This window comes from Oreochromis niloticus, linkage group LG16 (assembly GCF_001858045.2).
Source record: "Oreochromis niloticus isolate F11D_XX linkage group LG16, O_niloticus_UMD_NMBU, whole genome shotgun sequence".
NCBI classification, from domain to species: Eukaryota; Metazoa; Chordata; class Actinopteri; order Cichliformes; family Cichlidae; genus Oreochromis; species Oreochromis niloticus.
This window is the reverse complement of record NC_031987.2, coordinates 14,441,441-14,457,597: the sequence shown is the minus strand read 5'-3', so window position 1 is coordinate 14,457,597 and position 16,157 is coordinate 14,441,441. Positions and strand designations below refer to the sequence as shown.

Sequence of the window (16,157 nt, the reverse complement as noted above, 5' to 3'; positions counted from 1 at the left end):
ATCCCCCTAAAATAGCTAAAACTAAAAACAAACTAAAAACTACTTCCAAAAACATTCAGCTTTGATATTAATGAGTTTTTTGGGTTCATTGAGAACATGGTTGTTGTTCAATAATAAAATTATTCCTCAAAAATACAACTTGCCTAATAATTCTGCACTCCCTGTAAGGTTAAACGACCTGTTAATATCTCAAGATAGCGATAAAGACATAATGCATCAACATACATTATGATTTTATTGCATTACACAGAACAGCTACACTGTTGAGCCTTACATGACATATAAATTAAACAAGATAACTTCTGTATGTGGGTAGCTGCATTCAGGAACACTGCCATAAGCCTCAGATAGACAATCAGGCTCATTTTGTTTTGTTTCCCATCAATTGAAGACATGATATTACATAATTGTCTGCAAAATGTCCTCCATTTCTGTTGACTCATAAAAAAGTGAGTTGCACTTTTGCAAGAAATTTGGTAGGCTGAGCAGAGAAGGAAGATTATTTTGTTGAAGGCCAAGCTGTAAAATAACGAACATGAAAGAAATTTAATGAAAAGTTTGACCACTGCGGCTGTACTTTTTGTGTCTTGCAAGCCCACAAAAATTTGGCATAATGTGAGCATGAAATACAAATAAAAGTATATGAATAAAATCAAACTCATTGGGTTGAACAGATGACCCGTGTCCTGAAACGTCAGTCCAGGGGGCCCGGACTGAAGTTGGCCCCAGGCCATTTCCTCCATGTCATTCCTCCTGCACTCTATCCCTGCTTTCTTGATAAAACAATACATTACAAATAAAATAAAAATGATTATATAAAAAGAAAATCAATGGATAGTCACATTCATGGTGTCCAGGTGTACCCTGGCTTTCGCTCTGGGGTGGCTGGGATAGGCTACAGCAGATGATTTCAAGAAATAAATAACTGGCAGATTGTTTTGGGGGGTTTTCATCCTTAGAGAGAAATTTATTTTAAGATAAATTAAAATGATACAAAAATTACACAGACTAAAAGGAAGCAACAGCAAATAACTGAGTTTTAAAGTTGTTTTGCAGCTGTATTGCTCTTCCCTTTTGTTTCCTCTTCCTTGAAACCACACCCTGCTGCTGCGCTTTGTCCAAGCAACTCTACTTAATATTCACATATAGGTGGAGTCAGGCTCTGTGGCTCACAGCACTTATGCTTTAATGTCAGCTGTATTCAGGCCTTTAATGGGGCACATGGACAGACACAAAATCACAAGCTTCTGGATACAAACACAGTCTTGTTTGTTGCTGTTTTGCCTCTCTCTGTTTCCCTTTCCCCCTTTTTTTAAACTCTGTCTGAGTCCCTCTGTCTTACAGTGAATCCATCTGCTGCAGGGGGATCCCGCCCAGACCCAAGAGAAGAGAGGCGGTGAAGGGGGTGGGGGGTGAGGCTTGGTGAAAATATGAAAAGAAATAACAGAGAGAGATTTTTTACAGCTCAAAAAATCAGGCAAAGTATCCATGCAAATCCAAATCCTCAAAAACTATTTTATTTATCACACAAACAGATGCTAACAGTAATGTTTGTGTTATTTCTTCCAGCTTACTCGTGAATGTGCATCACTCACATAAAGGCTCACATAATAGCTCCATTGACTAATTATCCAGAAAAGGCTGAAGGGCCATCAATGACCCATTTAAAACTGCAGACAGCATGTCTACAGGCTCTGGACAACTTCAGGATTCACACTGGATAAGAATAGGTTTTTCGCTCGAGTTAAATTCTTAATGTCATGAAAAAGGCTTTTAGTGTACAATCAACTCGGGACAGAGGCTAGTTTATTAGGTAGCCATCTTAAGACCAGTCACCATTAACTGAGGCCTTCAAAAAGCAACTGTATTCACTTCTTATTAATAAAAATGCCATCGATTTTCTCAGTTAGTCAAGCCACAAGCCACATGCATTTTGTACTGTATGTGTAAAACGATTCAGTGGTGGTCGTAGACTAACACTGGTCAAGTGGGACAACAATGACAGCCCAGCAGCAGGTATTCGGCTCAGGTGGCCGATCCTCTTTCTGCTTTTCTTTACATGTAGACTCCTCTGGGGATAACTCACACACCGTTAATCCAGCTTGTGCCATCTGGCCACAAACACACACACGGACACACAGATGGATCCATGCACTCAAACACACAAAGACATTTACTCTGCTGTATTTTACCCGTCCGGCCAGGACTATGGAAGTGATGAATGCTGATATGATGGCTAATATGACAGGAGCCAGGTCAGCCTGTTAAAGCCCAGGCCGTGTGGGTAAAGAAACTCCGGTGTTGCTCTATGGAGATAAGCTGGGCTTTCAGGCAGGGAGCAATGGATAATGGTATATCCCACCCCCCGAGTGGAAAATGCTGCCACAATACATTTAACAAACACCCTCTGATATGGTAGGAAACAGACACAGGCAGGCTGGCAGACAACACATATACACAGACACAATACCCTGGGCTTGATAGAGAAGCTTAATTAAATAAGAGACAAAGACTAGATCAGTAAGTGCCTCAGAAGATACTGTACGTCATCCAGGAACGGGGGATGACATCAGGTCAGCTAGGAATCCTGAGACGGTGGAGACAGTCTGTTTCCCAGTCTTACATTCCTGGCATTTCTGTGACAGCTTTGGAAACAGAGGAGAGACACATGTGCCTGGCTTGATAAGCAGCATCCACTGCTCACATGTCGAGATCATATGAGACCAGCTTCAGGCCACCATCAATGCAGTGGTCCTACTGGCAGTCAAAAAAAAAAAAAATGGAGCACCACATCAACCTAATGCTATGTTTTTTTAACTCCCACTGAGGGTGGTGGAATATTTTGGGAGTAGCAGTCCACTTCATTCTCCAGTCATATTCCATTACCCAGAGTCATCCCTGCCCTTTGGACAGCGCATGGTTGGTTGCATCCCTTCCACAGACCACAGAAACACCGCAGAAGATGCTACGATGACCCGAGGATGAGTAAATGGGCCACGTATACAAGTTTCAATCAGCCTGGCATGTTCTGATGATGGGAAATAAAGAGGGAAATTTTTATATATATACACAGATTATTGATTGTGCATTTATGGTTCACTGTCTGAGGTCAAAAAATATCAGCACTGAAGAAACTAAAGTGTTTAGTTGCCTCTATTGCTTCCTGAATGGCAGAATGGAAAAAAGTCAGTGGTTGTGGTAGAGTCGTTGGCAATGAACGTTCACTAGGATCTAAGGCGCCAGCACTCTGTGGAAACCACACTGTGTGACATAGATGTAATAAACCTGAGCAGGATATCAAGTTCAATGCATGTAGACTAAACGAGAACCAACACGCAGCTGCTAGTCCTCCACTGTTCTTTACTCTTTCTCAACTATATCTTTGATACAGTCATGATGATAACAGACAATAATCCTTCTACAAGTTTCTGCTGTTTCTTGTTTCTTTACAATTTTTTTTGTCAACTTGATCGCATTATTTCATGGGACATTTCTATTGGGTGGTTAGCAGATGCAGGTCTTAGCTGCAGTCAACTAAAGTCACCTGATTTGTTTGTTCCAGGCTCTCTCTGAGAGTCAATTAAAAGTCCTGAACTCACAGATACAATTTATGGACAAGTACAAGGCCACCTAAACACTACACCCATAGGAGCTGCTCAGCCATTGAAACCAATGCCATGAAGCTCCCTGCGCACGTTTTTCATACTGAGGATGTGGTCTGGATCTCTGCAGTTGACTCAGCAGAGCACCTCAGCACTCAGCTCTATAATTTTATGTGGTAACCACCTTGTAGCTGAGGTACTATGGTTCCCCAGCACTTGCTAACAACACCACTTACAGTTGATTGTGGAATATATATGAAGGAAGAAATTTCACAAACTGACTTGTGGCCACAGTTGAATTCTGCAACAACATCATATTCGAATTCAGAGTTCTGTCGCAATTAGACTACAAACACCAAAAACTGGCCCAGTACTTAATTCCATAATCCATAGAGTTTACTTGAAAGCAGACATCTGTTCCACCTCCAGACCATTTATATGGATGGGAGTGCAGTCGAAGCTTCTAGTAATAAGCTTCTGTTTTCTTAGATCCACTATTAGCTCAATGCTCTTCTTTGTGTTCAAGGTCAGACTGTTATTACTGCACCAAGGTGCCATGCTTTGTCCTTGTGAACTGAGTCATGTTGCACCTGTCTGGGCCAACCACCATTATGTCACTTGCAGACTTGATGATGTTGTTAGAAAGTGAACAGGTAACCTAACAGACTGGTCTGAAACTCCAGTCTCCATGTGAAAAGGGAGATGGGGATGCCAAATCCCAAAGCTATGAATGCAGCTTGGAAGGTATGATAGAGGATCATGAGAGAGAACTGATGAACAGTGAACTTACATATGTTGTTGCTGCACCCTTTGTATAGCTGCTGTTGTGTTATAGACTAGTGTGGCTCTAATGTTGAATGTAATGTAAAAATGACCTACAGCCAACAGCTCGAAATGGTTTGCAATTATGGTGGATGCCATTGAATACCATGGCTAACTGTCATAAGCCCTAAGCAACCAGTACAGGACTGCCAATAGTGGTTTTGTGTGGCCACAATATTAATAACAGTGTGAAAGTTAACAACATCAATGTATAAAGGGGCACTCTTTTAGATAAAAACAGTGGATCCAGAGCTTCACAAAGTCTCAGTGACAAAAAGGCAAGTACTCCTTTAACCAGTTAATGCACAAGCATGAAAAAATTCAGCTTCCTTACAATTTAGCGACCTACACTCTACTTTATAAATCAGTTTTTTAGAAGGACTCCTCTGAAGGCAAAGCGCATATAAGTACAGATATATCCCACAAGATAAAACAGCTTTCTTTTGATCTACAGTTTTTGACTCACAAAGATTTGAATGAGAAATTATTTTTGACCTTCCACCTCTGTGTGTGTGTGTGTCTCTGCTTCCCTGTGTCTGTTTCTCTCTCTGCCTCTGTAACAGGATTTCCTCCAGACACAAAGACCACCAAGCACTGCCAAACAGATAAGCTGAGGCCAGTGAATTGCTGGACTCCATTCCTGTCATTCTTACTTTATTACAAAAGGTGTTGATGCCGCTGCAGAGCCCTCAGATGAAACACATATGTGCAAACAATTAGGTCTCCCACATACACACAATGGGAAACCTCCCCCTTTTACTTTATACGACCCTGGACGCGTTAACAGAAACCAAGGTGAGATTTTAAATGGACACAATCAGTTACGGACACTTAAATACTCTCTGAGCGCCTCAGCGCCTTTGCTTTGTTCATTTTAAAAGGGAATAATGTTGGTTTAAGCGTAAACTTGCAAACACAGAGTCTGAATCCTTAACCCAACGATAAAAGCTTCATGTTCCAGATATACTGCCAAGGTGGCGAATCAGGGACAAGACTAGTGAAAAAGAACGTCTTCTTACCTTCCCATAGTCGGTGGTGAGGATGAGGGTTGAATCATCACAAGAGCTGACAGTAGAGGGGCGGAGCTGCTCTTTGTGTCTCAGCCACACACGGGCCCCCTGCAACACAATAGCCAGCACAACAACCTTAACATCTGGACACTGGGCTTGTATTGGAGTCATGCGCTTTACACAAAGGTCTTAAACATTTGTTCATATTACCAGAAACAAAGGAAGACAAAGATCGACCCCCCACCCCCCACACGCACAGGTTTTTAGAAGCCAAGAGCAGAGAATTTCTCTAAAAGTAAGAATTATCCTCTCTGCTTTTCTTCTCTCTGTCTTTTTCCATTTTTCCCCCTCAAAATTGCTTACCATTATGTGCCACATACTGTAGCCACTGCTTCACCGAGATTGGATGGGCACAGTTAGTCTCTTATTAAACTATGATTAGAAGAGAAGAAGTTGTTCACCAGATCTGCATGATGAGGGCGTGCCAGAGAGTAAAAACACCACTCAGTCATACACACTGTCAAAAATGCTTTCAGTATGCCTGGTCTCCTCTATAAAGGAAGAGACTATGACCCCAAATGAGCATTTACCACTTTAGCATATCAATCGATTCAAATGTCCATCATCCTTCCTTTGTTTTCTATATTTCAGTCGGGCAAATCGCAGCACACTTCTAGCCATTATCAGATGCCTATTCCAGACAGACACTAATATCTGATCCCAGCGGCCCGGTTTCCAGTGTTTGCATATCCATACGGAGTCACTGACCTTCCCAGACATGTTTGTTAGCATGTGAGTAACCAGGAGCAATAACAGGAATCTGAGGCTGATTGCTCAGGCAAACTGTCATTTCCTTACAGCATTTGCCACTTTAGCACCGGCGGATACATTTATAGATTTGGCTTTGTTTGAATGACTGTACTAAATGAAAACAAACAGTCGCCTGTCTGACCCTGTGGAATAAAAAGTAAAAATCTTTTTGCATGACTAAATACACATTTGTCTAATAGTAAACGGGAGTATGTAGTTTTGCAGAAAGACAGATGGTACCACCTTCATGTCTGATTGCTTACAATAATCCAGCAACTTTCTGTGTAATTAAAATCTTAATTGTTTCATTAAAGCCAAAATCTCAAATTGAAACTTGCAGTTTTGCAAAGCAGTATGAAAAACGTCCTCGATCTCAAAGAAAATTCCTCATTTAGCATTTTAGTTGATGTGGATTTTAACAAAATTTGACCCAAAAAGTTACAACCTCTTGTAATAAGCTTGTCTTTAAACAGCTGAACACGGTTAATCATCACAAGTGCCACCGGTGGGGGGGCCAGAGAAGCAATGAGCATCAGCAAATAAAGTGTGTGACCAACAGAGGATCAAAGTGAAGAGATCAATATGCATGGATTCCACTAAGAAACCTTAGACAAGGTCACCACTTCCAGACATCAATCCTCATTAACTATTAACGACAGGCTGCCACGTGTGCGCACACTTTCATCCACGAAGCACAGATGTGTTTGCCACAAGACCAACATGCTTTTGTTTTATCCACTCTCCATTTACAAGCTGAGACAAGGAGACGCTAAAAAAATCTAATAAATGAAGTCCCTCAGCAGCTTATGTGATGACTGATTGCTGATGTTTTCTTTATTTTTTGATTCAGGCCTCTTTCTTAGACAAAGCAAGTCAGTTTAAATAAAAGAAACACTTCCATCATCGCAGATTTTTTTCTTTCAGTCAGCTAATGGAGCACATCTAAATGTAGCTCTCAAACCACGGGGGACAGGAGTGAGTGGGACAAAAGAGGGTCGTGTAAATTAGGAGGAGGAGGCAGAGGGGAAGAGAGAAGGGAAAGAGGAAGGGTGCGAGCAGCTCTTAATGCCCTGCCTCCTATTGTGTGGAATAAAGAGGCAGACAAACAGAAACATCAGGACAGAAATATAACAGAGGTATCCTGCAACACGTGGCCACCCATTAACAGAGACGACCGGTGACTTTCACACCAGTTTCTGCCCGGTACCAGCCTGGCATGCCTGGCCTGTTCAGGGAAAAGCTGATTCACGTGAGTTTGCTCAGGTGCTGGGATTACAAGTGTTTGCTCTATAGATTTCAAGAAGATCAGCCTCAGTTACATAACCGGAATTCAGCAGAATATTGCTAGTTCTCGTCATCTTATAGGGGTTTTTCCTTCTCTCGTGTCACGACTTGACATTAACAGTAAGGCTGACAAAAGAGCCGAAAGTATTTTGTAACAAACAGATGACATGAGATGTACAGCAGAATAAGACAGGGGGCAAGCCGTGACAAGGAGAGGACTGTGATGGATCATGAGATGGCAAATTTCCACACCCACTCCAGTATTGCCTCAATAAAGAAATTTCAGTACTGCAAAAAGTGAAGGAAAGTTTTGAGTGGCTCAGCAGCTGAGTCAGTCTCAGAGGTTTTTCCACTCACATGAACAAAGACCCACTGCATACCAGCTACACGTAGTTTTTTAGATTAAAAGCAATTAGGAATTCACATAAAAAATGTGACTGTATATGGTAAACCAAGCATCAGTGACAAAGTGGCCCATAAAGATGCTAATAACAGCTCAGCCTGCTGCACCAGCATCTGTGAAGAGTGACTCACACTCTGGATAAATCTCTCCCAGACACTATAATCAAAGGTGGGCAAAAAAACAACCCAACAGGATACTGCTCTACGCTACTGCATAGCTGTTTTGTTTATGTACTATAAACAAAAAATAAAACTAATCATAAAGGAAGTTGACTTAATAATAAAGCTAACACCTGCACCATTTATAATAGTTCCAACTTGCAAACTTAACTCTTTCCCCCATAAAGATGACATCTGATGACCAGCTTTGACATCTCGGTTTATATCAGTAAACATGTGGTTTGACGATCATTTAAATAAGTTCTGGGTTCTTCCAAGGGTAACCCTAGTAAGCTGTATAGGCAGAAATCCCTCTTGCTAACTTCTAATGCACAACCAGAAAAAGCTCAGTTCAGAAAGGAGAGACTGGGGTTACCCCTAGTAGACGTTAACTTGTTTGAACTACTTTAGCTTCCAAAAATGTCTTATTATGTGACGTGAGGAGCCAAATATAAGCCACCAGAATTATATTAAAAATATGCAAACTTAAATAAATAGGGCTGCATGTGATATACTTTGGCACTACTGGACACTCGTCTGCATTTTTGTATGCGAGTCTCAAGCCGTAGGGTATGAAGTCAAGATGAATTGTCTAAGAAGCAGCAACAGATGGTCTAAACAAAACTCCTCCCCCTCGTCCTCTCCATCTTTAGGAGCTCTGTCACTAAGTCAGGACAAAGACAATCACCTCTGACTGAGGCCTCAGCAGTTAACCAGGCGGAAATATCCCAAACAAAGACCAGCTGGGACACAAAGGGGCACGGGTAGTGGCTCGTGTTAAATCCCACAGACCTGGGTTACCTCCTGCAGCACAGCTTCCCATTCCGAGCTAGACAAACAGAGTCATATCTTTATTAGTAATCATGGGAAAGTACAGTGTGCATTTGATGATGAAGCCCAGTTGCAAGTGGGATTAATTGCGAAGAGTCGGTTAGCGGCGCTTCTCCGCTTCTGGTAGCCAGATGTTTTATTAGCGCCATTAAAAAGCAAAGCAGAAACGCTGCCATGATATCTCCGGCTCAAACTAATTTCAAATTCTTAATGTTGCATGTCACTCAGCATGTGTAGCACTGCTGAGGCAGAACCAGCTGACAATAGTAATCTGACTCCACCAAAACAGGCTGCACGCCAACCTCCCATCATGCCTTTTGACACAGAGACCACTCAGGCTGAATGATGTGATCCTGGAGTTGGAGGCTTAAGTTTCAGCAGCTTGTATAAAGACATCCAGCTCAAGGATTTGCTAATGAATGTCCCTTAAATATTTAAGGTCATACACAGTACAAGGTGCCACGGCTCTTTCTCTGCCGTCTGGCATGTATCAGGTGATCCTATCAGAGAGAACAAGAGAAAGCTAATTAACTCAGCCCGACTTGGACGGCTGAACAATTAGTTATGATAAGCTACTTTCTTGGATCATAAAGTGGTTTTGGGGAGTGGTGAATGAACGGCTGCCCTGCAGGTAGGACCGATGCCTGAGAACCTCCAGCTGGAATCCTGACAAGCATATCAGTTGTTGTTGTGCTCACATGTGGAGGAGGATAAAGTTAGCAGTGGAACATGTGCAGCAGCAACATATTCGACTGAAAGGAATATGTTTCCGTTCTCCCTTTTCCACTTCAACTTTCAAAGAATTAATGTGGTGATTAATTCTAATAACAATCTGGTTTGCAATCATGCTTGTTTAAAATCAACACAAAACTCGAGCTCTCGATTAATCTCATTTAGATTTCTCTCCATCATTTTTATGGATAGAAGTGTAGCACTGCATTTAGACCTCAGAGATTAAGACTGCATTAGCATAACAAACAGAGTCACAAGGTTGCGTCACTGCCACTGTGCAGACAGATGTGCAGTCCAGAGCATTGACTGGATCTGTAGCATTTAATAAGGTCAAGCACCAAATTGGTACTTGCATGCTAACGCTGTGCACTTTCACAGAAACAAGTGCAATAAGTGTTCAACAGAAAATGTGTTATTAGCTAAAATATCATCATTATTTCTGTTGGAATCATTGAAACTAACTATTTTTTTTCCTTTCAGAACTAAAAGTAAACATATTTGGACGAGTGGGTGGTTTTCTAGGATATCAGCTGAAACACATATGTTTATAACTATTAAAATATATATTTTTTAAAACCAGCGCATCACTTTGTAGCCAAGCGCAGCCAAATTCAGGAGTTGTAATGGTATCTCCTGAACATCGGGTGAGTGGGATGAGTGGGAGTCTTCCAAGTAGCTGGTGAGATTAATAAGTAGGACTAAGGCAGCTGGAGGAGGAAACTGGGCAAAGCTCCCTCTGGGTTTTTGAGCAGAAGACTTTCCAGTAGGATAAACCACTGTACGTCTGCTGTATATCCTACAAACAGCAAGGCCCACGCTTAACTGCAGTTTCTTTCCCATCATAAACACGAGACGCTACTTATTTATTACCTTATTACAGTATACCTGAGAATTATTTTAATTTATACAACATGTTTAGTGTGTAAATGTGTGTGAAAATAAATGTATCTACTTGTGAACAGCTTCACTCAAAGGGAGGTAATTTAATTCAAGGGTTTTCCAGCAGCGGTTGTTGCAGCGGAAAAGAAAAATCCTCCGTTGCACAGATTTTCCAAGGATTCATGTCTCGGCACATGCCTTTTATGTCTTCGTCTTCCTTTGTTACCTCGTTGCCACTACACCGTCTGCCTGCTGCACACGTTACAGCCTACGACCCGCAGCCAGCATGGGGTGAGGGCAGGGTGTGTGACCGAGGGGAGAAATCAGAAGATTAAAAGCAACCTCTAGCATCTGTGCTAGAAGACGTATGAATTAATGATGGAGACAGCAGCTGATCAGAAATTAGCTAATGGAGGAGGAGGAGTCCCCCGGGGAACAGGGCTTTCCCTGTTTGTGATGATGTGGGGTGGGGGGCGTTGGGTCGCTGGTTGTTCTTGAATCTGAAGAACAGCCTGAACCCTGAACAGAAGATTTACACCGAGGAAACTGTTTTTGTTAACTGAGAAGGACTGTTTGAGAAGTATCCGTAGCTTAATGGACATCAAACAGTTTTCTGTTATCACTGTCATGCAAGCCATTATCATTATCACACTTAATGGAATTGAAAGAGATGAGTTACAATATTAATCTAACAAATACGAACAAGTCCGTGTGCACAAGCAGGATTAAGTGAGTGTTTCTTTTTTGTGTCCAAGTGTGTTTGGTAGTCCATTTATCTGTCAGTCAGCAGATACACGCTGTCTGCAAAGGCGGGGTTCGAGGGCACCACCCTGTCATCCATTGACGCCGTTAATCTGTTGTGTTGCTAATGAGTGTATTGAGGAGAATTTGCATAACAAATTGTGTCTTCGGGAGCGAAAGAGAAAGAAGAGAAACACTTGAATCTCTGCCACATACTCCAGGCACAGTGTCGCGTTTTACCTCCTTATCCTGTGCGAACATATTTTCACTCCACTGCTGATCAAAGCCTGCGCCCTGATCCTGGGCGCACACAATAGAATAGGTTACAGGACGGGGCAAATAGGCAACAAATGATGTGATTACTGCAGGTTTGATTGGATTTCCAGCAAAGCTTGATGACTTGGAATATCTACCGAGCCACATGCCAGCACCTCTCCCGTCTGGCATCTGCATACCTCTGTTATTCGTCTGATAGTTATGGGGTCACACAGCAGGAAACCCAGAGGTACTCGAGGAATGCTGCTCAGTCAGGAGAGAGCGAGTTAGGGTGTGTGTTTGAGAGTGTGAGATGTGTGGGGCACGGTAAGCGAAGTGGTAGCTTACAAATCAGCCCGGCTACTGTTACGCTGCCTTTGACCCTGTAGCTCATGCTGTCCACACTGATTACCAGAAACTCTCCTATCTTCAGCATTTTATTATTTTTGAGTGTTTCATACTTCTGAAGCTATTTATGGTTTGATCAAATGACAAAAAAAATGCCAATTTGGCAATGATAAGCTGCACATTAGTGATACTGTGGATGTTAAAGTCACTGTTAGGACTCTGTAAGCAAATAAAATAAATACAGTTTTAACCTCTGTCACAAGCGAATTAATTTACATGTCCTGAGTCTAAAAACCTGCAAGGATATTGTTTCACTTTTAAAAATGGTGCCGATTTAGCGCCTGCAGAAACAGTACCACCTCCGTCATCAGTGTATTGGATTGTGAAAGCTTCGTGAAACACTTCTGCAACATTATCCTTAAAACAAATGTTACCCATCCAGCAGGAGCTGATGATATGATAGCAACAAACATAAAAGACTCAGAATAAAATAATAAACTGCCTTTAATATCTAAGTTCTGAGTTTACAACTTGTAACTGCACTTCACCTCAAAATTGCCACTAGTGACGTGGAACCATTCTCTCTACTTTTCTTCTTTGAATATGCCCTTAAACTTTTATTTTAACTGCATCACATGCTTACAATGCACATTTTACTTTTACCAGTACACGCCCATGCTATGGTATTGTCTGGTCTGTGATTTTCGTCAGCTGCTAGGTGATTGCTAGGCAGCATGATGACATCACAGCACATCATGCATAATTCAAGTTTTGTGGCTATAAATTAGATGCTACTGTCATGACACTGAAACGATACGATGCTATCAGGAGGTGCATAAACGCTACAAATGGGTCATTTTAACCTGTTGGTAAGTGGTTACTAAGCAACATGATGGCATCATAATATAGATAAGAACCTTCAGGGAGCTAAGATGTACCTGCGTGCGTGTCTTGGTTGCTCAGCTCCTGATGGTGTAGAAGGAATTTGCGGGCAAACAAGCAGACAGGGATTTTGTGTGTTATAGTCAGATGTATAATTTATAACAGGAAGGAGGGAGGGAGGGAGGGCTGGAGGTCAGGATGAAGAAACTTTGGCCAAAACTATTAGATCCACTGGACTTACGAATGAGGTCGCGCAGCATTTAAACAGCACACAGACTGATTCCAATCAGAAATCCCAGAACAAATACTGAGTGAAACTGCTCAAACCTCTCCTTGGATTGGGAATGTGGCGAGTGTTTCTTATACAAAGCAGGGGGATGAAGTATGTTTAGCAGTGCGTTCAAGTGGCAGAGATAAACACACAGAGAGTCCTAAAAACACAGGACATTCCTCCCCATGTTACTCTCAGCTTCTCAGCGTATCATCCTACAAACAGCCCCGGGCCTCTAACCACACACACACACACACATACACTTGAGTCTAATAAAACACACTTAGAGTGGATGGGAAAGCTAACATGTCATGACTGTGGATTGTGCCATGCTGTGCTGTTTTCTCCAGTCAGGCTCTTCACACCACGGCAAGCTAGGCTCATGCAGAGTGGGATGTGTACTCGAACTCTACAGGGTGCTCACCCCTGTAATTAGTCCTGGAATTACAGCATTAATCTCTTCACGAGAATCAACAAATTTTACTGTTTTTAAACATTTTTTTCACCTCAGGCTATATTCACATATGGTAGTTGCAATGTGTTTAACCTAAACTCACAGGATGGTGTAGCTTAGAAACACGCATACTCCATCCCATAATAGGCTGACTCTGTGCAGCGTAATCATAGGGGACTAAAAAAGGAAAGTCAACATCTGGACTGGGAGCAGTAATCACAGGTTGGCTGTTATTAAGCTGCCAGACGAAACCTTGGAACCCAGGGGATTTAAGCGACACTCATTACTATCTCACTATGTCCATCAGGTCGGCCAGTCAAGGTGAAGGACAACAAACATTTTTTTTAATTTTTTGCATGAGGGAAAGCGACAATAATCTTTAATTTTGTCTGTGTAAAAATCTCAAATCCTGCACACAAATCTGATTTGTCTTTGGATTTGAGTCGTCCACCTTTACCTCACGGAGATGTACTGAAAATCATTTCGAGATATGAATGACAGAAGGGACTGCAGGCCTGACACTTTAAACTAAACGCAGATACCACACCAGTAACATGAGCAGCCCAGGCACAGACATCCAGTCAGCCTACAATATCAACAACCCATCATTCAGAAACATCGCTGGTGACAGAAAGACGCCACTGAGATGTGAAAATAACAGTCTGGGACATTTTGTGAAATACATTTACATATATGACATCTTTCTGGAGGCTACACAAGAAAATCAGTGCAACTAATAAACAGTAAGAGCCAGGACCTTCTTTTTACCCATGCAAGATACAACTGATACAGCTATACTTGTGGTCAGTGGAGGGGTTTGTATGTCCAAGTGATCCCAGGACCGACCCGTGGTAGGGTCTCCCCTTGACAAAATGACCCTGGGTAAGAAGCCAGACAGGGCCAGTCCTGTGTAGGGTTAACTGGTCCAGCTTGTAGTACAACTTGGTCCATGCTAAGTGAAAAAAAAAGAATGGATGGATGAGTGTTAGATTTTTTGGGCGATATTTTTTCGCATTTATTTGACAGGATATTAGTAGTAAGCAGGCAGGAAAGAAGGGAGAGACCAAGAGGCTCTGACATGCAAGAAAGGGGTCCAGATCCAAAGTTAAACCCTGCAGCCTTTCAGCCAGTACACTTACTTCCATCAGAGAATGTTTTATCACTGAATAAAGAAAGTACATAACTCAGTATGACTGTATCTTTTCAGCAGATTTGGCATATAATAGTTTGAGAGTGTTCTCTGTCATCACCGACTTACTTGCCCAAGTGCCCTGATGTGATTAATATTTCAGAGAACAGCACGCCCAGAACGGCCCTGAAGCACACACACACAGGGAGGGGGGCAGGGAGGGGGGCAGGAAGGATGGGCGTTGGAGAGAAGATTACAAGTGATTTTTCATGTGCAGTGCCTCAACTGAGTGAGAGGTCTCTAATCATGGAGGACGGATTTGAGTCAAGTGGGTTGAAGGTCAGCTGTTAAAGGAATAGCTTGAGTGAAGCTTTGTTTGTTTTTAATTTGGGGATTTGCTCATTTGCAAAGAGTTAGATGATAAGATTGTCACCAATCACATCTATAGAAGTAGGACTACCCACTGGGGATGTCTGGGGAACCCAACGTTGGGAAGGTTTTTCCATTTGCATCACCAGTACCTGATAATGCACTGTCACCTCCTGTTGCTGTTCTTTACTTTTTTGTAATTCGACTTCATTTTTTTTCCTCCTGTGTGGTGATGTGCAGCAGTGAGTGGAAGGGAAGTTCTTGCCAAGATTTTTATATTTGTGTCCAGTGGGTCAAAATCACTGTGTAGGCAGCATAGTCTCAGTAAAGCATGAGCATTGTTAAGCGCTGCTGTTTATATGCATGGTTGTTTTATCAGTGTTCCCCGTGCTGCATTGACATAGATTGTAAAGATGAGACTGGTAACTATTTCTTTAAAGTTCAGGTTTACAGGCAACCGAGACCACGAGAGACTCCACACAGCAACAGTTCGTCCATCATCAGGAGCTAATAGACAGGAAGAGACGATTCTGTGCAGTGTTATTTGTCACTGGTAAAGAAACTGTGGAAAGATGGAGATGTGTTTTCCTTTTATTTCCACAAACACAGACAGCTTTGTCTGAAGAGCTCAGTGACATAGCGGATAAAACTAAAGTCAACAGCATGGCGTCAGCAGGAGGTTATGATGGTCAGCTCACTGATAGACGGGGGTCGGGTTACTGCTAGACTCACAAGAAATGCAAACACAAGCTAAAGAGTTAGGAGGGGATCGAGTCAGAATATTGCAGAGCGCTGACTCCGATTTATGTCACGTTAAAATGGAAAATTCAAGAAATCGTTGAATAAGCTGTGGTCTCGAAATCCTGACGCTGCAAATCTGTAACATGATAAGAACGGATTATCCATGTTTTCTGGTGCGTGGTCAGACAATGGCTGCTGGTAATTAGCTTCTGTGCTCTTGTGGTGGATTAAACCACCTCCAGATTGTTCCAAAGCTGCAGGAGTTCTGCTGACGCACACTCAAACCGCTGCCTTAATAATACCTTCCTCTTTGTGATCATAAACAACCGGCCCCGTTAATTCACCACAGCTCCGAGACTCTAAAGAGCATTGTTTGAAAATCCCCTAATTTGATGTGATAATGCAGACAATAAGCACTTCAATTTTAATTACTAAC

The 16,157-nt window shown here is 42.1% G+C and overlaps 1 protein-coding gene across 3 annotated transcripts in view; it reads right to left on the bottom strand.

Annotated features, from left to right (window-relative positions):
- myo10l3 (myosin X, like 3) overlaps positions 1–16,157 on the bottom strand; it is a 57,026-nt gene that overhangs the window by 37,727 nt on the left and 3,142 nt on the right. For all 3 annotated transcript variants that reach the window (XM_025903893.1, XM_025903894.1, XM_025903895.1), the window contains exon 2: positions 5,444–5,542. In XM_025903893.1, the coding sequence (XP_025759678.1) occupies positions 5,444–5,542 (99 nt within the window). The remainder of the gene's footprint in view (positions 1–5,443; positions 5,543–16,157) is intronic.